At 40.3% G+C, this 22625-nt stretch overlaps 1 protein-coding gene and 1 long non-coding RNA gene across 2 annotated transcripts in view; both read right to left on the bottom strand.

Moving 5' to 3' along the window:
* The window catches only part of LOC146519150 (integrin alpha-5-like), a 54369-nt gene extending 38655 nt beyond the window's left edge, over positions 1-15714 (bottom strand). Inside the window, exons 1-10 of the mRNA XM_085160845.1 lie at positions 15178-15714; positions 6201-6325; positions 4277-4377; positions 3658-3781; positions 3077-3138; positions 2863-2908; positions 2587-2712; positions 1430-1474; positions 1209-1252; positions 1036-1092 (exon numbers count right to left, since the gene is read on the bottom strand). Coding sequence (XP_085016971.1) covers positions 1036-1092; positions 1209-1252; positions 1430-1474; positions 2587-2712; positions 2863-2908; positions 3077-3138; positions 3658-3781; positions 4277-4377; positions 6201-6325; positions 15178-15377 — 930 coding nt within the window. The 5' untranslated portion in view covers positions 15378-15714. The remainder of the gene's footprint in view (positions 1-1035; positions 1093-1208; positions 1253-1429; positions 1475-2586; positions 2713-2862; positions 2909-3076; positions 3139-3657; positions 3782-4276; positions 4378-6200; positions 6326-15177) is intronic.
* On the bottom strand, positions 8949-15170 carry LOC146519151 (uncharacterized). The gene is made up of 2 exons (XR_014874255.1): positions 11850-15170; positions 8949-11794 (listed from the first exon to the last, which is right to left on the bottom strand). It is a non-coding gene; the product is annotated as an uncharacterized LOC146519151 (long non-coding RNA).
* Positions 15715-22625: the final 6911 nt, after the last annotated feature.

The raw sequence follows: 22625 nt of genomic DNA, 5'->3' as shown, positions 1-22625 counted from the left end.
ACTATGACCTGACAGTTTATCCGGCGCCCTCCACCCTCAGATGGACACCTCTGAGCACTTACTGATGACCTCCCAGGCTGCGCCGCACACGCATAAACGCACGATTGGCCATATGTTTTACCATGAGTCCAGGTGTCACATGCTCTCGCATCAGCAAAGTCTAATGACGTAACTGGTATGTCACAACTCAAGCAATACCGTTACCTTTGTGTCACATGACAGTTTGTACAGGGAAAGAGTTTTTAGTTTCTGTATCTGTTCCCCTTCTACAGTTTGTCTGCGACCCCACCCTAAAGTCAATTCAGTGTCAGAGTTGAGGGACAAGATCCAAATTTAGCTAAATTAATAAAACCAAAATGTGTGACAAAAATTGTCCTTTTCATTTACTGGTTTTAACCTATATTTTTAAGCAAATACAATAAACACAGAAGGAAAATTTATTCTGGATGTAAATGAAACATGTACTCATATTTCCAGGTCAACATTCCAGGTCAAAGGAAGGGGCTTCTGAACGCCCTCTACAAATGACTCATCACCAACCTTCACCTTTTCCACCACTAGAGAATTGATAAATAGTATTTTAATGATAGTAAAGGGTAAGTTTGTAATCTAGCACTTACATTTTCACAGGAAATTAAGTAGGTGGTTAACAGATGACATTTCACACCTACAGCTGCACAGCACTGAAAGTTAACATGTCAAAAATAAAGCTCGATGACTAACTGAGCTAAATATACCAACGTGATTAATCTGTTCAGCACTGGTGCTCTTCAGCTCTGACTGTCTTTAAAAATGCACATCCTGAATCAATATGCTGACCACTATCTTGGTGTCTGCTAACTCTGGGTTTGATTAACAGCTTTTAGAAACCACGAGCTGTGACCTGCAGCTCTGACCCTGGCGTAGGCCTCTTCTCCACAGGGCAAATTCCTTCATCTCCAACCCTCCATTGCACATGCCACTTTAAATATAGGACCATACATGAAAACAGCAGTCAGGCAAAAAAAAAAAACATCCAGTCACACTTGTACGTACCTGCTCCCCTGTCAGGTTTAGCAGAGATTTCAGATCACTTCCATTTAATATGGACACCTATATCAGAACAGAAGAGAGTTAGCCATTAAAACCCGTGCGTTGACAACCTTCACGTTGCCTCACGTTTCCTATTTGTACTGCAAAAAATCAAGAAGAACATAGGAACTCCTTACTAAACCATACAGCATGAGTCCTTTTGGAACTCCTGTGACAAAATCTGTGAAAAGAAAAGTAACAACATAATTATCAGATGGCGGGGGTCTGAATGTTTTGGCTTCCTGAAAGGCTAATAACACCTTTCTGTTACTACACAAACACGTGCATCGAAACAAAGCAGCAATCCCCGCACTCAGCCATGCATTTTGGTTCTCAGTACTGTAAATATGACCCTCACCTTCCTCACCATCCCCGCTGAACTCGCCACTAGCCACAGAGTAACCTGCAGGAGACAGGACAGCAACATCTTGAAGTGGTGGATACAATAAAAGTATATTTTTTCCTACATGCCTTAACCCTGTGAGGTGGAAATCATCCAACACTAACCAACCAACAACTAACTCACCAACACTAACGCTGCCCCATCAGAATATGTCGTTTTTGTGTTTTCAGTTGTTCTTGTAAGTCTTGGTAACCAAAAAAAAATCATCATTCTGACTGTCGCTCATCAAAAGCTTATTTCCATTTTTCTATAAACATTAATCTGAAAAAATATTAATCTTTTTTTAATTTTTTTTATTAATCTTTGAGGTCTAAGTCGGTGGTGACCTCAGCTGTAACTCTAACTCTAACCATCAGACTTAGTCATTTTTTTAAAATACATTTTTTCACAAGTCCTGGCAGTCAGGAAACAAAGAAAATAATCCTTCTTACTTTCATACTATTTGTTCCATGCAAGCAGAACCACAGGGCTGTCTGCTGGCCAATTATACTCTACTTATACCACACTACACCTGTACTTAGGCAATGCTATGAATACTGTGAGGTATTATACACAGAATGACAGCAAATAAACAATAAAAATAAATGTATTCTTGGATAAAAAACTACAAATAGTTTGTGATGCATTGGCAAGACGTAAGCATACATGCAACATAAGGGCCCTCAAAAACTGATATGTCTTTTAAAAAATTGATTTTAAATCCCAGTTGTTTGGATTTTTGTATATATCGTGTTGATTTGGGCCCCCAGAGTGTGATCTTCCGTTTGCATGTGTTTGTTTCACATCAAGTTCAACGCACGTCGCACTTAGGTAGCTTCAGACAACAGAAACGTGTTCGCATCACCACTAAATACAGAGTGATGGTCTTAAACATCACAGGCATTCAACTTAACTGACGACAATTCATTCCAGTAAAGCTGAAAATGTTTTTTTTATTTTGTCAAACTTTATTGTAAATTTTCAGTGTTTTGTGGGCATTGTTGATCATTCTACTGTTACTCAAAGAAAAGATATAATTATATATAGATAACAAAGACTTAAGAAAACAGACATAAAACAAAAACTGCCCATAGGACGGGTTTATGCTGGGAATGGTGAAGGTGCTTCCTTACCCAGGTAACTGTCATCATAGCTTCCCTGCACCTGTCGGGTTTGAATCTGCCCGGCGACCGACAGCAGAAAGTAGGCAGGATAGTAGGCCTTAACAATCTCCTCTGTAGTGGCAGAGATCAGCTGACCTTCAGAACAGACCAATAACAAAGGGCCGTGAGGCATGTGTATCTCGAACTTTGGTTCCCAATTATTTATCCATTCTCCATGAAGAAGAAAACAACACTGGAGGATGTGTTCTAAAACACCCATACGGCATCACATTCCTCTCAGCTCACCTTGCCAGTAAAAGCTGCCTGGTCCTCCAAGCACAACCCTCCCATCCTGAAAAACACACACACAAGTAGTTTGAGCTGAGGAATCTGTGTGTCACCCGTTTCAAATAAACTGTGCATGTTTGGTGCACACAGTGTAATCTCCACTGCTTTGATCAGCCAAAAGAGAGAAACACTGACCATGTTCCTGCATAAAACTAGCAAACATTTCTCTTACCTTGGTGAAGTCAGCACTGAATCCCCCCTGACAATAGCCCTGTCCAGCAGGTCCATGTCTTTCTGCAGTGAGCAGCAACATAACATATTAAATATCAATACATTTATTGAACAACAACTTCACGTTGTTCATAACATCTCTGCCAATAATGGAGTTGCAACCTTTGACCTCTGTAGTTAGGGGTAGGGTGTCAATTAGAATAACTCTCTAAGGTTAAAGTTGTCATAAGAGAACCCAAACCCTGTGTAATCCAAATATATAGCTTTGTTACCAAATTGTTATCCTGAAGCTTTTCAGAAATAATCACTCTGACATGCATCAAACACAATTCATATTTCTTCCACGAAGTCCATTTCTTTCAAATATAGAGTTGGAGTGGTGTTACAGTTATGGTCAACACCTATGATGGCTTATATCATAAGGTACAATGCTAAAATGAGTGTGTAAGACTTCATTTGAAAGGTTTATCCAACATTTTAGTACAAATCCAACGCTAACCCTAATTGTGCGTGAGCTGCTGGTCACCTGGTGGATTAAGATGTGAAATCCCCTGAAAGGTAGCTGTTGCTGCACTAGCTTACCTGTTCGGCATGGTGCAAACTCCACAAATCTTTTGAGGTTGTCCACAGCGAGGTAGCAGGTTCCTGTAACATCGGAGAAGGGTATGTCGTGTTCAGTCCTCCAGTAGTATCTGGGAGCGCAAGCCTGGAGACCAGAGAAAGAAGCCTCAATAAAAAAATGTTAACTTTACTCTTAAACTTCCTTTCAGTTGTTAAGCTACTAGTGCATCGAGTGTGTAACGAGACAAAAATCTGTTAAGACTCTGGACTTGCTGCCTACAGTAAGAAACTTTAATGGCCAAGTCATAGTATAGCATAAGCTGACTAGTCACCTAGCCAAACCAAATCGCCAAACAAACCAAGACGATTGTGAAGAAGTAGAAAAAAAGAGCCACTTGGCTTGTCCTGAGGTTTTGCTCCTGGTCTCTTAAGCTATTGAGTTAGCTGTTGTGTTAAAATGCAATGATAAAGTGTGCTGACCAAGTTTACTGTTGGGTGTGAGAATGTGTTTCCGAAACCCCATATTAAAGAATTACTGACAACAAAGTCTGCACTATATGTTAACAGCTGTTCAATTAAACAAATATGCCACAGGCCACTTCAGCAAAATTATGCAAGCTAGCCAATGAGCTATTCTTACCAGGACGCTGCTACCATGGGCACGCACAGTAGCTCCGAACCACTGATGAGACTTGAACTCAACCTGAGTGTTCACGTCATTTATATAAAAATACCGGTCACCTGTGAAAACACAGAAGAAAACCCAAAAGATTTATAGTTACCACACAGTTTGGTTCTCAGAAAGCAGGACTAGAAGGAAACTTCAGTGATGTCAGGAGTTGCTATTTTAACTCTGATCACCGTGTTGTGTTTGACTTGTGCTGTCTGGGCTTCGTTTGAGAGAGTTCCCCACATGTTCTTGGCTTTTTACATGGATATTTTATGGCCTTCTTCCCGGGCTCTGCAGTCTTAATCCATCCTCCATGCTATGGCAGACATCAAACAGCTCAAAAGGACTTGGACCTTGTTGTTACTGTAACCCAAACGGTCGTATTTGATTGTCAAGATGTGTTTTAAGAAGAGGCCCTGGCAATACTAAGGCAACGATGAGGAAAGGTTTGGTGGAGTGTAAGAAGAACGTGCCAAAGAGTTTTAATCTTGCAACTTCAGCAACATTACACCTCCAGAATTTTGCTGTTTCAGGGACATTCTGTTAAAATAATTAATTTGGGAAACTAAGACAGATTTCCAAGTCCAACTGCTTTTCCTGGTCCACAAAGCTTGACTCCAAGTTGCCTTTATGTTCTTTGGAGCACCGTTAAAACAAGAACCACTTCACTAAGTGGCAAATAAAAGTTGTAGAGATTTGCTATCGGACAATTTCTAGCACACGCATGCTTTTTGTCTCACACGCATAAAAAGGAACATTCAGGATCCCTGATCGCTTAACAAACCCTAACGCCTTCTGCATGCCTGAATGAGAACACTTGTCTTCAGTCCCTGTTTAAGCACTCAAATAATGTAAATTATACTTATAATGTGGCTTTAACTGTAAGCTTAACCGTGGTGATTTTCTTGATATATGTTCCTGCTGTCTCTACTAGAGTGGTGACATTAAATTCTCCTGGCTGCAGTTCAGTGTGCCTGTTTGGTTAATGGAGTCTGGCCTATGTCCTCCAACACACCATTAATCCTGAGGCCTGAAATGGGAAAAGCGAGACTACTGAATGTAAATGTGACTGTAAGCGTGGTTTTAAGTGTTTTCTAATACACTATATCAAGTTTCCGAGACCATTTGTGTTTGTAAACATCTTGCGAGTGTATATTTATGTGCGCAGAGTTTGCACAGCCACATTTCTCGGTCTGTGCAAACTACAATTTGATATCAGCACGCAGTCGGTCGTGATAAGTTGCACCCTCTGATCCTCAAACGGTGGTCCTTATCGTTTCCTGCACTTCTGATGGAGGTGATTGTTTTCCTGGCAGGGCCGGGGGAAGGCCGGGTCCTCTGGGGTCCTTGTCCCCGTAATGACTCTGCGCTAATTAAAGAGCACTCACAACACTGGGCCCCGAGTCGAGGAGAAAAATCAAAGCTCTGTGAAAAAACTGCAGCTCATTGCCCAAAGTGGAAACCTTAGAGAGGGGTGGGGTTGAGGAAAGACTCAGTCACCATTAAAACTCAGGAAAGACATCAAAGGCGAGTTTCAATCAAAACACATGGCCCCTAGATCGGGCGATGGAAGATGGCAGGGAGCCGCACTCCTGACCTCAAGGTCAAGCACGGCGGCGCTTAACTGGGGAAGCTACCCATAGCTTCTCTCAGCCACTTTAATGGTGAGGTAAAGACAGCTGTGCATTTACTACACATTCTGTTTCAACTATTTCACGGTACCTTTGGGGAAAGTGACATTTTAATACTGTGGAACAATATGACCTACGAGCCACTGCTGTGATTATGATGTAGGGAGAATCGTCTCCCTTGGATTTTAAATATTGAGCATGATTTTTATCTGCGCTGGTGCAAAGAAGACAACCGTTAATTTAGATTTAACGAGACACCCTACCTTGCTTGTCAAAGCTGATAATGGTGCAGTTATTTTGGCTCCACGGGCACATGTACACAGCTCCTCCTTCAGTGACGTTGGGCTGGCTGGTGTTGGCTTTCGGGGCACCGATCAAAATGTTGATGCTAGAGCAGCAGAAAAGAAAATATTACCAATTTCTGTTCAGAAGCGAAATTCCAAAACTATATCTACATACATTTTTTGGTGATCTCAAGACAGTAAGAAAGTCATGAACCCTTCCTGGCTGTAGCTTCTAGACATGAACACAGAAATGATCCTTTCACTTGAGCAAGAAATCAAAAATCTCCATTTCCACAAATGCTGCACAATTCCTTTAATCAGAACTCAAATGATGACAAAGAGGAAACCAGACTCTGACAGTCTACTGCCGGCTATGAAAACACAGCTATAAAGATTTGAGAAGTTAGATCACATTGTTTTGTTTATGGAAGTTTGTAAAGTTCAGCACAACTGTTTCATAGAGGTATGTTAAGAACATTTAAAGAGCAATTTGTAGCTATTACCTCAGCATTCCCACTGATCCCTGCCATTACCAGTTACTTTTACACCAGATGTTAGATACAGTTACAGGACGTTGTCTGGCACTGCTAAACATAAATCTACAGACAACACCAAGACTTATAGTCATTTATCCTGCCCTCCATTTTAATGCTCTGACCCCAATCTGAATCCTAACCTTAACTCCAGGCCTAGGAAATAAAGATATGCAGTTTTTGTTCTCCCAAGTCTTTGCAACCAAGGGTGAAATTAACTGATATACATTAAAAAAATGTACATTTTTTTCCCAAATAAGTCCAGTTTGCCTCCTAAATTAGTAGTTTCGCCTTCTACACATTAGTCCACATCACTGAAGGTTCACTTTATACCCCTCTGTGGTTTCTATTGGCAAACTTAAAAGGCAGTTTTTTCTGCACCTGCAATCTGCTTTGCAACCCACTTTAACCCGACTCTTCCTTTCATCCTGTGTCTGACTTAATGTCATGTATGTTTTCTGCTAAAAGCTCAGAGTGCTGCATAAGTCCCAGTCCAGCTTTGTCTATTCTGGGCTACAGTCTTGTTTTGCTCTGCCCACCTCCAGCTTCATGTTCTCACATGAAAGGTAGTAAAAATCCCAGAATAAAGCCTTTTTCTCCAAATATAAATTGGACCTTGGACCTATTCTGGTTATAGTTAAATTTCTGTTCTTATATTTGGTCCTACGTAGGTGACTGTGACCTGTTTGGAAATTAAAGACTCAAAGTGTTGCGTTGACAACACGTTGGTCCCAGAGTATTGTAGCTCTTTTTCACTTTAATGAATGGCAATCATGTTTCTCAAAGCCTTGTTTAGGTATGGTTTTAGCCTTTGATTTGTTTAGAAAGACAAAGACGTGGTCATTTGCTTTTTTGTCTTACAATGACGAGAGGCTATTTATGCAAATACAGTAACTCAGTGTTTTCACTTAGCGTACAACCATGTGGCAGCTCCTTTAGGTTAAAGAGATATAAATTTCTATCTCAGTTATTACTTTTGTGCTGAACGTACTTTTGCTTTGTAGCTAGAAAATTAAACAAACATTGGTGGAAAAAAATGGGAGAGTAGACAAGAAGTATCCTGAGATGGTTGTGCATATTTTCATGATATACTTTAAGACATTCTGGAAATCAACAAAGCAAGAACACACATTAATGTGACCTATCAAAAGCTGTTCTAAACATTTGCTTGCATGGATATAGATAAATATCATGCAAATATACACCTACACCTGTTATTCATGCAGCCCTGCTAAAAAACCCCAGAGCAAATGGCACAGCTTAAGACAGTGGTGACTGATGACATTAGCAGATATCAGACAGACTCTGTACTCTCCCCATCCCCCAAAATGTCTTAGGAATATTTACACGGCTGGATGAGCTTTCCTTATAAACCATTCACTCCACAGCCACTAAGGAGTGCAGGGTACAGGCTTTCAGTGGCTCACTTTTTCAAATCAGTATATAACTTTTATTCACTCTCTGAGGTGACTAAAAATACTAGAGCTACAAATCCTGAACAATGGGATGTTTATCAGCAGAATGACTCTATTGAGACCCGAAATTACAGGATTCCTTTCCTTGAACTCATGTTCAACAGGAACAGCTGCAAACAGAAAAGAAGCTCAGGAGCAGTACAACGTATAATTTTTAGTGAAAGATTTATGACCTCCATTGAATTTACTCACAGTCACATTATTCCAAAATAGGTTGTGTCCTCATGGTGGCATATTTATACACAAAATTATATTTATTTGTGTAGTTTCACCACATCGGGTCTGTAAAATGATCCAAACAAAGAACTGGTAGAACTGCTCATGACCTGCAGGCCTATTGATCCTGTGATAGGGATCAGTACTGTCTGTAGACACAACCTGATTAGCATGGTTGGGAACTGCTGACGTGCATCACAGTGCTGTCACTGTTCAGATTTCTCAAGATTTTATCTAGGTTCTTATAATAAACAGGATATGGTGTTTACATGAACTGGACCCCCATACCAAAAATCTGCTGTATTTGGTTAACATGTAAATATACTCACTGAACTCACACATCTGTGTGTGGCCCAGAATGCCCTGAAATGCTGCTCCCTTAGTGTCTTTACACTTGTGACTAGGGATGGGTACCGGTATCCGATGCCATGATGGCACCGGTTCTCACATAAACGGTAGTAACCAGACCGAAAAGCAGCGCACATTTCGGTGCTTTATTTCGGTGCTTTTTTTTCCTGAGCTGTGATACACTTTCTTCTTCCTTACATTTGTATTGGCGGTTGGCAAACAACTGAAAGGTGCATTACCGCCACCAACTGGTATGGAATGATACATTTTGGATTCCAGCCAATCATTTTAGTTTCCGAGGATAGTAGGCGGGTCCAGGTACGTACGTTCTTTTAGAACAGAGCTACAGATTAAAAATGCCCAAGGCGAAGCGGTCAAAAGTCTGGCTGTACTTCACAGCAAGAGATGCAAACTTAGCAGCCTGCAACAAGTGCTTTAAGCTGATACTGTGATACTGTCAAAGAAGGTAACACCTCGAATCAGATGAAACACGTGGTGACGCATAGCGGGTTTTTTTTTTTAAAGCCGAGAAATGCGCTGTATTTGATAGCTTGCTGCGAGACCTCACATCGAGCACATCTACTGGAGGTGTGGTGCCTGTTATCGGACCCGGAGTTAGCAACATTGGTAGCTTAATGTTGTTCGTGTGTAATTTACGTTGAGTAGTTTAACCACGTTATTACATTAATGCATGTAAGGTGAACTAGCAAACATCATCACAGCTACATGCGGCTGCCTTCTTGTTTGATGGCAGATACTCCCTTCACCCTGGCCAAAAAGGCTAAAATGACCAAAGAAAACAGTTAAACATGAGAGGTTTTTGGACAAAGTTTGTGTTTTTTCCATTGTTTAAGCACTGCTTCCAGCCAAGAGTGATACCATATATGCCCTGTAGCTGCAGAAAAGGCTAACATTGTTATCTTTTTACAAAAAAACAGCTGAACATGAGAGGTTTTTGGACCAATTTTGTGTTCTCCATTCTTTAAGTGCCGGTTTGAGCACCGTTTAAGCACCGGCACCGTTTCAAAAGTACCGGTTTGGCACCAGTATCGGATAAAACCTAAACGATACCCATCCCTACTTGTGACCATGAGATCATTACTGAACCTCTATGAGTAATTGGAGCAACAGGCAAGTGTAATAACCTAATCTCCAAAACTGAACCAAAGTAGTGGAAAAAAAGAATATTTTGGTGGCGGTAAGAGACTACAGGAAGTTTTAAAAAATCATCTTGGTATTCTAAACGTCTGTAAGAAATTTCATTTCAACACTGCAGACTATAGCCTGGATGTAGCCACATTACATTGGTTATTAGTTTTCCTTATAAAGCCTCAATACAGCATTTTGTACACTAACACGTACGTTTTTCTGGAGCCAGTTTTCAGCTGCAATGCACAGATATAGATATCTGCTAATCAGTGTTAAGTAACAAACCAATACAGTGTTCGAAATTCCCTCATGACCTCTGAAGCACTGCGTACTGTAATACTGGAAGGACCATTAGAAATTAAAAAGAATCAATTTATTATGCAGTGCATATGAACAGGCTTTATAATAACGTTGAGTTATGTGTTTTAACAAGCAAGACAAAAGCAAAACAGTCCACTACAGTATCTCACTAAGATGAACACATATAATTAGTATGTAATATATAATTTTTTATACATCCTTCAGTCCATTAATAGCCATATAGTCAGTGACACCTTTAAGGCAATTAGGTGTTGGACAGCTTTATTGTTCTCTAGATCCTTCTGGTGTCAAAAACTTTACAGTCATGGCAAAAAGAAAGTACATGCTGCATCTGTTCTAAGATTTTATATATCAAGACATAATCAGAAATTATCAGTGTCATAAAATTAGGCAAATATTACCTGACACATGCCATATTACACTGTGTCAGTATTTGCAAAATAGCTGTATGTAAAAAACTAAGGACACCCCATGTTTCAGTAGCTTGGAGACCCCCTTTTGGCAGCAATAACTTGAAGTAATAAATAATCGTTTGCTGTATGATTTCCTTGGTCTCATATTGTGGACCTGCTCTTCTTTACAACACAGTTTCAGTTCACTGAAGTTTGCATCACACCATTTCAGGGTCACTGCAAAAAAATACTGATTTGCTTTTTCAACCATTAAGTTAAACACTTGCTGCTTTGTTTAGGAGCATTGTTACATTGCACGATCAAAATTGGGTCAAGCTTTAGCTGTTAGACCGACGGCCTCATATTTCACTCGTGAATGCTTTGGTATACTGAGCGGTTCATGGTTGAGTCCAGCTGCTGTAGCTGCAAAACAAGCCAAGATCATCACGCCTCCACCACCGTGCTTGTAGTTGGCATGATGTGCATGTTTGTGCTGATATGTTGTGTTTGGTTTACTCCAAATATACACTCCACTCAATTCAATTTTATTTATATAGCGCCAAATCACAACAAAAGTCGCCTCAAGGCGCTTTATATAGAGAATTTAGAAGAACACTGTTAAAGAAGCCTTGTGGTTGCCATGTTCTTTTTGGGGGGAAAGGGGGCTTTCTCCTGGCAACCCCGCCCAACAACCCATTCTTCATTACTGTCATTAACTTTAACATTTAACATGCTAACTGACGCCTGTAGTGAGTGAGCTCAACTTTGTGAATAATCTTCCTCACTGTAGAATAACGAACTACAAATGGTTTGGAAAATACCTTATAACCCTTCCCATTTATCTCTAAGATTAGCGCTGATGGTTTTTTTTCCTTAGCAATATGTTAACACCTGAATGCATCGGCACAGCAAACTGCCAAACCTTCTGCTGCATAATTCCTGTTAAATAAATAATGACCTGATATGTGATATGCCGTGTTTTGTACTTCTGTCACATTCCAGATAGGACAGAAGTTTTTCAGCACATGAGAAGGATTTAACTGTTTGTCTACAGCTCCGAAAGCTGTAGTAAACATAAGATGACTTTGTTCTCCAAACCAAGTCACTCATCCGCATATTCCCAGCCTAATTAAGAAATGCTCCAAACCTCTCTAATTTTTGCATAGTTTTGATTTCCTCAAAAAGCCACAAGACTGTCATCCCAAAATGCTTCTCATTACTAAGTGAATACATGCACTGTCCTAGCAGAAAACCTAACGTATAATTATTCACCACAGCACCTGATATGAGCTAGAGAAAGCTTCCCAAGGCTCCCAACAGACAGACAGCGAAGTAACTGCCAGAATGCATGACAGCCTGCAGAAACTATCCCATCAGCAGAATGAAAATTCAGGAGTTGCATCCCTTTCCTGTGTTGTTTACTCATCGCAACAAGCACTAGATTCACAGGAAGACATTCAGCTGCATTTGTCCGCTGTCAGTACGCTTGAATTTGGTGGAAGACAAAATGTGGTATTGTTCAGCATAGGCAGAAAAAAAAGACGTGTGTAAATCACTCCACAATATTCCCTCTGACTGCCACAAGCTTAGTTGAGCAAACTCACGTAATCTTAACCGACCTCCTTAGATGAAAATATCTACATTCATTAAACCAACATTGACTTTAGTCTGTGAGCCCCCAGGGGTGACAATGGTGTAAGTGAACTCCAGCAAACACTGAAAGTAGCTTTACATTTGACTTCCAATGGCTGCCAGCTACCAGCTGCTCTCCGGTGTGGTAACATAAAGCAGATTAAAACTGCAGCAAAACTGAACTACAACCCTGTCATCATCGAGGCGTGCAAACATAAAGTGCTTTTAGGTGATGTAACATATCTTTCAGAGGCTGTCAGCAGCTGTGAACAGCTGGCTAAAACAGGGCGTTTTGACTGGACAAACCAACATGGATTTGTTTGTCTCCAGGGAAAAATAGAAAAATGTGGTTGAGACCTTTGAGGGTATTTGTTTCTGTCAGCTTGTTAGCAGTTCAGTTGTAACTGGTAAGCTAACAGCACTAGGAAGACTGTATAGGGGGGTAATGCAGTACAATTTACTGTTAGTTGTAGATAATCAAGGTCGCTCCATCCACCCTCTATAACACTAACTGTTGCAGCACTGACTGAACAGCTTTATCGCTGTCTTGATGCACCCTAGTCAATCTGAAAACTGACTGTGAACGGTCACAAGGGCAACCAGATCACAGGTTCATTGAACAAAGTTGCATGCATTTTGGTCCTGCCCTGTCTCTTTCTCTAGTGTGACTTTAGCATTCATCTGATGTACTGACCATAGACGGTACAATATAAAAGATGGATATAATCGCTATGACGTCACCCACAGTTTGTGATGTTCCATTTTGAAGGCTTGATATGAGTTGGTTTGTTTGTTTTTATCATTTTTCTTGTTTAGAAATCAGATGTGACACATAAGGGGCGGGCCTGGCTTGGAAACCACATGTTCATTCGCTTGTCAATCGCAATATGTCAGCAAATGAGCATCTGCTAAAATATTTTCCTTTCTAAAATTTGGAATGACCAAAATTTTCAAAATGATTGGCTGAGACCATAAACTGAGCAGGGAAGTTTGTTTGTTTGTTTGTTTGTTTGTTTGTTTGTTTGTTTGTTTGTTTGTTTGTTTGTTTGTTTGTTTGTTTGTTTGTTTGTTTACCAGCGCAGTTGTCACTCCATAATGACCTTAAGAAAGACTGTAGCTTTAAGGCACTTCTATACTGGCTACACGCTGCACACCTGGAAGCTACCTTTTATACCGTCTATGATAAGGACACAAGAGTGGAGTTTCTCAGTTACTGCTTAAGTGTGCACTGTGAGAAGGCTGACCATTAGCTAGCTTACTGTTATTGTTTGTTTACATGGAAAAAATATAACATGTGATATTCAGTCGCACATATTAGAATATTTAGTATAAACCTGTGAGATGAACAATTAAACTAGCACATGTTGAAAAGATGACGGGGTTTTGTTTAGACCCACTGACAGCACATTGTACAAAAGACTAATTATTGGTGAAAGGCTATATTTATACATCTGGCTACACTGACCTCCACAAACAGTACAGTTCATGGCTCAAGTAGGTTATACGAGTACATTAATGTAAAATAAATACTTTTCTGAAAGAAAAAAACCTTTAAACAAATCCATAAATTACTGCTGCTCACTTAAAAATATATATGAAGGAGGAGGGGAGGAGGTAGCTCAGTAGGTAGAGCATTTGCCCCATGATTGGAAGGTCAGGGGCTCAAATCCACTGAAGAGCTACGCTGAGGTACCCCTGAGCAAGGCACCATCCCTACACACTGCTCCCCAGGCGCTGGATTGGTGGCTGCCCACTGCCTCGCTGAGTGAATGGGTTAAATGCAGAGAGTAATTTCCCTACAGGGGATTAATAAAGGCTTTTTTTATGTGATATTTCCATACCAGCTATAAAACATAGAGCAGTTTAGCCAAACCTGATCACAGTTTGTTGTGTGACAATTTAAAACACACGTGTACACGACATCGCTATAATAGCAGATCGTAACATTTTCTATTTGGCTTATGTTGTTTAAAGAAAGTAGTTTTTTCTTTTCTATTTACAGCTACTGTGGATTCAAACTGGGAAAACCAGGTTTTTCTTTTTCAGCACTACACTGAATATGTTTTCACTGACTAGGTCCCTGAAGTATTGCAGTCTACTATAAACGTTTTAGTTTTTCATGGCACTGGCCTCTCTTTTGCTTGATAAACTTCACACATTCTTCAAAATCACTGTGTGTGCTTTTTCCACTAGTGCCCAGAAGAGAGGAGATATAGGTGATGCTAAAGGCTGTCTGTAGGGGAAGGTTTGATCTTTAACTTAATCTCACCTGGCAGTTCCTCATCTGCCAGTAAAGAACATCAGGAAACCTTTAATGCCCCTTCAGTCTTCATTCAGAATAAGACTTGCATTTTTCTTACTTTGCTGTAGGTTAACCCCCTGCTCCCTCAATCACACACAGACACACACTTGTGTGTCTGTTTCCAATCAGAGTTGGGCCTATATCCAGTGTGTGTGTGTGTGTGTGTGTGTGTGTGGTGGAGGGGGAGAGAGAGAGATGTATGTGTATATGCATGTGAGCTTCACTTCATACATTTCCCTCCAGCCCGTGCTGTTTAAACCTTTAAAGAGCTGGGACAATGGCCAATAACACAAGTAAACACACATTTAGGCTGTGAGCCAAACACAGAGATGCGTTTTTAAAATCTAAAATCTGTTTCTCATGTCAGGATTCGTGGCTCTACCAGAAAATACTGCTCTGTGTCTCAGGATGATGTTATAGAGGCGCCAAAAGAGAAGTGGGTTACTGGGTAAAGTAACCACAAGGACAAGATTTTAATCTTACACTAGAAATAAAGAGAAACTTTACAAACTGTAAGGAGAGCCGAAAAACTTCCCGTCGCTGACCTGGAGAAAGAATCCAGCTCTGTGGCCGTTCCTGACACTTTACCTGGATGAGTTCTTGAAAAATTCCACAGAATAGCCGAAGTAACTCCCCGGGGGTCCAGTGAAGACGACGCGGTTCTCCGTGTCCAAGTTAAAAGCGGCGCCAAGCTGAATCCAAAGCACCACTACAGGTAGAGCCAGCACGGCGCACTCACAGCATTTTCCCCAAGACCGGGTAGGTGAAAGTCCAGGAACGGTACCCATCTCTTCTGCTGCGCGTCTCTTCTTTCATTGAACAGCCGCAGCGCCGCAAACGCATCATGCGTGCTGTTCCTTCCGCGGGACCCCTTTGGAGTCGTAATCATAAACTGGTGTCCTGAATATCCTCTCCTTCAGATGCAACAGGTCCGGTGTAGAGTCCCACAGTGAACGGTGAACTGTAAAGGAAGAGGGTCAGAGTGAGAGGGAGGGGAAGAGTGCGGCCAGATATGGGGGTGGAGTTCTTAAATATTACCAGACAGTCTGGTTCCCAAAGAAAAAAATGCTGTAAAAAGCTAAAAAGGCACAAAATCTGAAATATCACAGCAGAACCTCAAGTGTGGGCTAAAGCTCTTTACCTCAAGGCACTGAAGAGAGAAGTGGTTATTTCAGCATTGCACGTAAATAAACAAGCTACTACTAAGTTACAGTGACTCCAAGCTGCAGTATCAAAACTGTATTTCACTACTACAGCAAGAGAAAATGTATTTTTGCAGTACAATAATCATACTATAAAAACTTTGCAATGTACAATACTGTAATTCAGTAAATTTGTTTTTTAATTTGATGCACATAAATATATATTAACATTTCCACTATATTATTATACAGACAAACAAAACTGCAACTGATGCTAACACATTTTAGCTAAATGCACATAAATGCTAAATGCAGTCATTTTTATTAACGTTTGGATTAATGTTAGCTGAACTTTTTATTTATTCAAATGTAGCCCTGTTAAATCAATTAAACTCTCTTGTTGCCTCATTTCGATTTACATGTCAGTGCTTATCTTAAAACCACAGGATTGCACAGGGTTAGAATTAGGGCTATGATCATAGTTAGATGCAGAAAGATGCCGTGGAATCAAAAATGACAGTAAAGTGCTGCATTTAGAGTGTGACTTATAGAAGACATGTGTACAGTACAGTTAATATCTCCCATTCATCCATTCACTTCTGCTTATCCATTCAGCATTACGGGAGGCTGGAGCCTTTCCCAGCTGTCATAGCAGGAGAAGCAGGGTACAACCTGGGCAGGTCACCAGGCTAACACAGGGCTATCAGCGAGTGACAGTTGGCAACCACTTGCTGTAACTTTTACGGCTCCCCAACTGTTAAATATTTTACAGCTAGCATAATAAGACTATTCTCTAAATGTGATTCCGATCATGTAACAGGATTTGTGACTTGGCAACTAGTTTGGAAGTCTAGCTGTTGCGAAGAGTTCATAATTGAACGATTAGGGAAAAGTGAATCCCATTGCTTAACAGAAAGGAGGAAATTTAAAATGGAAACACAGACATCAGGTAGTGAAGAGCAGGGTTTTAAGCTTCTTTTTTTATTGCTGCTGCAGTGGAAAATAAGACTATGTGACATCTAAGAGTAAGCCAACAACTGACTTTTACTTGTCAGACATATAAAGTTCTTATGAAGGTTCCAGATTTACCTTCATGTTTTGCAAGATTCTGCTCCTTTATGCAGTGCTACCAAATCACAGCTGATGCACTTCCAAATTTTACATTAGGTTTCAGCAAAAATACATTCCCAACGCTGCTACACTAATAAATAAAAGAACCGAGCATCAGTATAAAAGCTCTGTATTGCTGAAAGGAGCTGCAGATTGACGTGACAGTTCACTGGAACATTGTTGCTTTGTTTTCATATTGTCATTTAACACCTCATCATTGTACCAACACTGATTATAGCTGCTCTTAGCATTTACAAAAATCTTCCTGGAAAACATACAAAGAAGAAATGAACTCTTTTATCTTTGTTCTTGCTGTTTTGGAGTTTCACTCATCCGTGTGTAGAAAAGAGGCTGTATGTTTTCAAAGTCAGACTTACTGTCAGAGTTGTGCTTTTCCTCTACCATGCAGACATGTCAAGGCAATGACTAAACTGGGAAAGCCCAGAGTTCCACCTTCGGCTCAGTCTCTCGTCACTCTGCTGGGAATAAACTTTCTGCTATCATTGCAGACGTGTAGGCGAGTATACACTGTGTGATTATTAGTCTCCTTTGGTCATGGTTATGTGTATGTAAGTGTGTAGCCTATAGTCAGTGTTGGGGAGTAACGGAATACATGTACCGCCGTTACGTATTTAAAATACAAAATATGAGTAACTGTATTCCGTTACAGGTACCGTTTAAAAAGGTGGTATTTAGAATACAGTTACTTTGTTGAAATAAATGGATTACACGGCGGTACTTCCCTGTTTCATATTGTGGCGGGTCAGGACTGTCTGGGTTTTGTTTGACAGCTACGTTCTGTTGTTCCAGGTGGCAGCGTTACGGTTGCCATGGTTGCACGGTGACGCTCTCTCCCTGCGTGTTTCCTGGGTGAGAGAGGCCTTTTTGTTGTTGTTGTGCTAAGCTAATAGGCAGAATGCTACAGGTATAGCTCTAAAGAATGTAGCATCATAGGCAGTGTAGTCCGTGCTGCAGGGAGAATGGACTGCCATACAAGTTATGTGTCTGTGAGCGAGGGAGGGAGAAAAAGGAAAAGTACGAGCTGTCATCGAGCAGAAACGGGAGCTGGAAGCATGTAAATATAATAATAACCACTGCAGCCAAGAAGAGTGCCTGACGAGCCCAGTTGTAAGTAAGCTATTAAGACTCGACTGTACACCGTGTTCGTGTTTTCCTCCAAAAACAATAAATCCCATTGGAGCAGCCTTTCAACGCCTCTCTCTGTCTCTCGCTGGCAAAGTTGACCCAGACAACAAAGTAAAGCTAGTTTTCGGCTACGAGCCCGACACGAACCCACCGTATTAGCCAGAGGTCCCTTTACTACGGTTCGGAGCCGCGGACCTTCAGTAACAGTAATAAATCACAGCAATAGTACATTCATGTAGTTGTAAACAGCACAATAATATATTAAGTAATCCAAAGTATTCAGAATACGTTACTCTCATTGAGTAACGTAACGGAATACGTTACAGAATACATTTTGGGGCATGTATTCTGTAATCTGTAATGGAATACATTTTAAAAGTAACCTTCCCAACACTGTCAATAGTAATAGAGGGCCCCAGATTTGGAAAACTGAGTCACAATGCATTACCTGCCAAAGGCAACAGCGCTTGGACAAAGACTGTTTTCACTCGGTAAAAACACATTTTCACAGGGCACAGAGGCAATGAAGTGTGCCTCGTAGCAACTCATAATACAACGCTTAGTTCCCCTTATAAAGTCACAAATGCCAGCTGATGTGGTAATGTGCTGGGTTTTATGTATTTCCTTGTCCAAGAATGTATTTCAGTAACAGATTTAAATAGCACATCCATGAGACTGAAGGTCTATTCATTAACTTTAATGAGTTTAAAACATTTGTGTTTCCTCACAAGTGCCTGTCTCCACCACTCAAAACCTATTATTTAGCAATATACTATAAGTGGAGATGGTTAAAATTAAAAAGGAGTTGCGGCTGCGAGGTGAAGACCTGGCTTAAATCGAGTATATACATTACCATGTGTTGTACAAACTGCCTGGATAACTCAAGCAACCTGTGACCTTTGTTGACCTCTGTTGGCCTGAGGTATGAACTGCAAACTAGCACCAAATACAATGATAAGGGTTTAGTGGCACTGCTAAACACACAGTGCTATGTATTTGGCTTGAGAGCCATCTGGTGCTGAAACTACAATGTAATATGCAATGAGGCAATAAATTATTGCAGCACCTCCCTAAGTTTCTCCCTACTGATGACAAATCACATGCACTTAGTGTTGTTGCAAACAGTTCCACTGACCCATGAAGGTATTTGTCTTTTTGGCTGACTCTTTATTTTATTTCATTTTGTTCATTTAGACATGTATTTTTGTAGATATATAAATAAATTATTCAACTTGTTTTGTAGCAGTTGTACAATTTGATGCAGGGGACAAATGTGAAGACCACAAGCAACATTTTCTGTTGGTGCATTCAAGTGCACTCTGGATATCTGTAACATGGTGCTCATATTTATATTCAGTTCAATTCATTTCAATTGAATTTGATTCAGTTTTATTTATAGAGCACCTAATTATAACAGCAGTTGCCTTTGTAAGGTAAAGACCCTACAACAGTAATAATGCAGAGAAACCCCCAATAATCATATGACCCCCTATGAACAGGCACTTTGGCAACAACGGGGATGAAAAACTCCCTTTCAACAGGAAGAAATTCTGACAGAACCAGGCTCATTAATTAAAATGTTAAATTTGGTTGTAACAGTTTTTAAGACTGCAGCATAGTTGTAACTCTGCTTCTGGAAAACAGTTATTCTAAAGGATTTCTCTGTTCACAGTGCTAAGTTAATTACAGAAGCTGAATACCAAGCAAGTGCTTCAAAACGACAGCTGTGCGTTTAGTTTATATTAGCAGTACCCAGTGCTTGAGAGACCCCCTATAGCTGTCATTAGCTGCCAGTCGATGTGTGCTTATCCTAATTCTGCACACTACTTTAAAAAGATGATGAACTGAAAAGAGTTTCAACTTATTTTGTAATTAAATCTCTCTATTTGAGGTCTTACTACTGTTCATAGGTCTCTTTTTGCAAGTGTTTCTTTTCTGTTCCCAGTTTGTTGGACGTTGCATGTTTAGCACGAGCACTTGTAGCTAGGTGGATCAGTAAAAGCTGCAACCATCAATATTATTGTATCTCTGTGCTTGTCTCTTTCCTCTCCCCTCATTACATCAGGTGGATGACCCTTCCTGAGCTTAGTTCTGCAGAAGATCTCATCCTGTTAAACGGGAGTTCTTTAACCCTTTGGTGCTTGTTCATTAATAAAGTGTCCTGGTTTTAGCAAGTCTATAACAGCAAAACATTTGCTTTTATAGAGGTGCTCACAGTGGGGTATTAATCAGGTGCATTTGATTACTTATCCTCTTATGTCCTGTGGAAGCAGTAAGGGTATACTTTTTTTTCACAGCTTCCTGTTCCAATAAAAGCTAAAATTCACTGCTGTCACGTGTCTGTTTGATGCATTTTTATTATAAAAGACTTCTTTATAAAGAACATACAGTATGAACAGTGGTGTTCTAATGTTTTTTCTACTCTGCTGTATCACAGAGCAGCAATCTCACCGCTTCCTTGAATGGTTGAGCCTGACCTTTGACCTTTCTTTGCTTGCTGACTAAGCAGTAGAGGAAAAAGAATATTCTTACAGGAAGAAATAGAGATTAGAGATTTCCCATTCGTTTCCGCAGAGACTAACTTCTTCAGTCATGGCCTGCTATGTAAAGCCACCACTTCCGTTTAAGTGTTTGATTAGCGTTGATTAGCATTAGTTCTCCATTTATACAGTAATGAATGAGGTACGTGTATGTGGGGGCAGGAGGGAAACATATTTCTGAATGAGATCCAGAGGTGCGTGAGCTAGTTTTCCCACATCTCATTTCCATCACTTTCATCCACAATGAACTGATGAAGCCGTGCACGGCACTCCACAGCCTTCCAGAGAACTCAATCCAAGCGAATCTATCATCTGCCTTGTCAACACAAAACTGCTTCTTAATGAACCTGAGCTAATGCAGCTCTTACCCAAGTTGAACCTACTTGCCAACTGCTCAAGGGGAGCAGCAATGAAAACTAACACTGCAAACAAGCAGAGCAGCACGAGGCCAGCAGAGAAGAAACAGGCCTCTGATACGGTCTTACCCGGATGAAGGCCCCTCATTGAGAAAAAGACAAGTAACAATAAATCATATTCATACTGGAGCAAATCCCAGAGTCTTCCGCTGTGAATATCACCTTTCAATATTAACCTCTTGGTGACGAAGCAGCTCTATTAATAACAGAAATCCATTAGTGACCAAGATTCAATCTATGAGGGACACTTGGGAGCATGGTTGCCTGCGGCCTAAACTGTTAGCGTGTATTCCCACAGGTAGCTTGAAAAATATTCTGAACTGAGGCAGCCAGGTTTCTCTGTCAGTCCTTAAATCAGTGGAAACATTTCACTGCAACACAAAGACAGGAAGAAAACTAAAACTTAGAGCAGCTTTTTTTGTTTGTTTTTTAAGGAAGTAAAGAATGGAGCTCAAAAAGGAAATGAAGCATTCATTATATTGTGTTTGTTATGAAGTACAGAGGACCTGTAATAACCTTAACCAGGCCTTCTCCACCTCCAAAAGGCTTCAGGCAGGTTAACTAAGCTAACGCTGAGCGAGTGCAACATACTTGGATTCCTGCCTCCTTACTTTGAACTGCATCTCTGCAAGGCCACATTACAGAAGCTAGTTTTGCTAAACACCTGAAGTAAATGTACATTAACTTTCTGTAGCATTCAGTTTGTTGGCATTGGATAGCGTCTACGGCAGCATAACAAAAGATTTGTTCGTCTTTATGGCAGTTCTACAAAACTCAAAGCCATCAACAGTAGGGAAAATGTGAGCAGGCCACTATGCTTCTCCTGTGTTGGTTGAAAAGTTGTAACTCAGTGACAGATATTTAGCTATGCTAGCCAGATGTTGGGTCCTGAGTCAGCACTGAAATATCCACAGATATTCGTGCTGGCAGGAGCATGAACTGATATAACTCTCTGTAATTCCCTGACTAGGGTTGCCAACTCCCTGAGAAATAAATAAGGGACACCTGGTGGCCAGGGCCGGGCGACCCAGTTGTCTTCACCCTTCCCAGTGTGGTGAATTTTTTAGCTCTTTATTTGTGTGTGAAATTATTTTTTTAACCATTTGACTTGAATTTGATTTAAGTAGATGCATATTCTTTGTGATATCAACACATGGGAAACTAAAATCATTTAGCCATTTATTTTTTAGCTCAAAATGACAACATTAACACAATAAAACAGGTCTCTTTCTTAAACAGAAGCCTGTCATACTTAACTTTTGAGAATAAAAGTAAATCTTTCTTTAAAAGAACTCTGTCCTGCTTAACCTAAAATTATATAAATTAATAGAAAACAATAGAAAGAAAAATATTCTTGTAACAGTGCACATTTAGTGCATTTAGTGCAATTGGCTTCAGTAGAGGCATTTTTTCAGCTTTTGCTCCCGTTTGTAAACCCACTTGTTCCCATGATTACGCATCATAACTCATCATCATTATTCATCTATGTATGAATAATGATCTATTATTACTTTTATACTTTTATTACTTCTAACCCTAACCCTAACCCCTAACCCTAACCCTAACCCCCTAACCCTAACCCTAACCCTAATCATTGTTGGATAGATGATTACAACAAATAGATTACATCTATTTGTTGTAATCATCTATCCTTGCAGTTGTTTATTACACAAAATAAATTA

Source organism: Neolamprologus multifasciatus, chromosome 5 (genome assembly GCF_963576455.1).
Source record: "Neolamprologus multifasciatus chromosome 5, fNeoMul1.2, whole genome shotgun sequence".
NCBI lineage: Eukaryota > Metazoa > Chordata > Actinopteri > Cichliformes > Cichlidae > Neolamprologus > Neolamprologus multifasciatus.
This window is presented reverse-complemented; position numbering and strand designations above follow the sequence as displayed.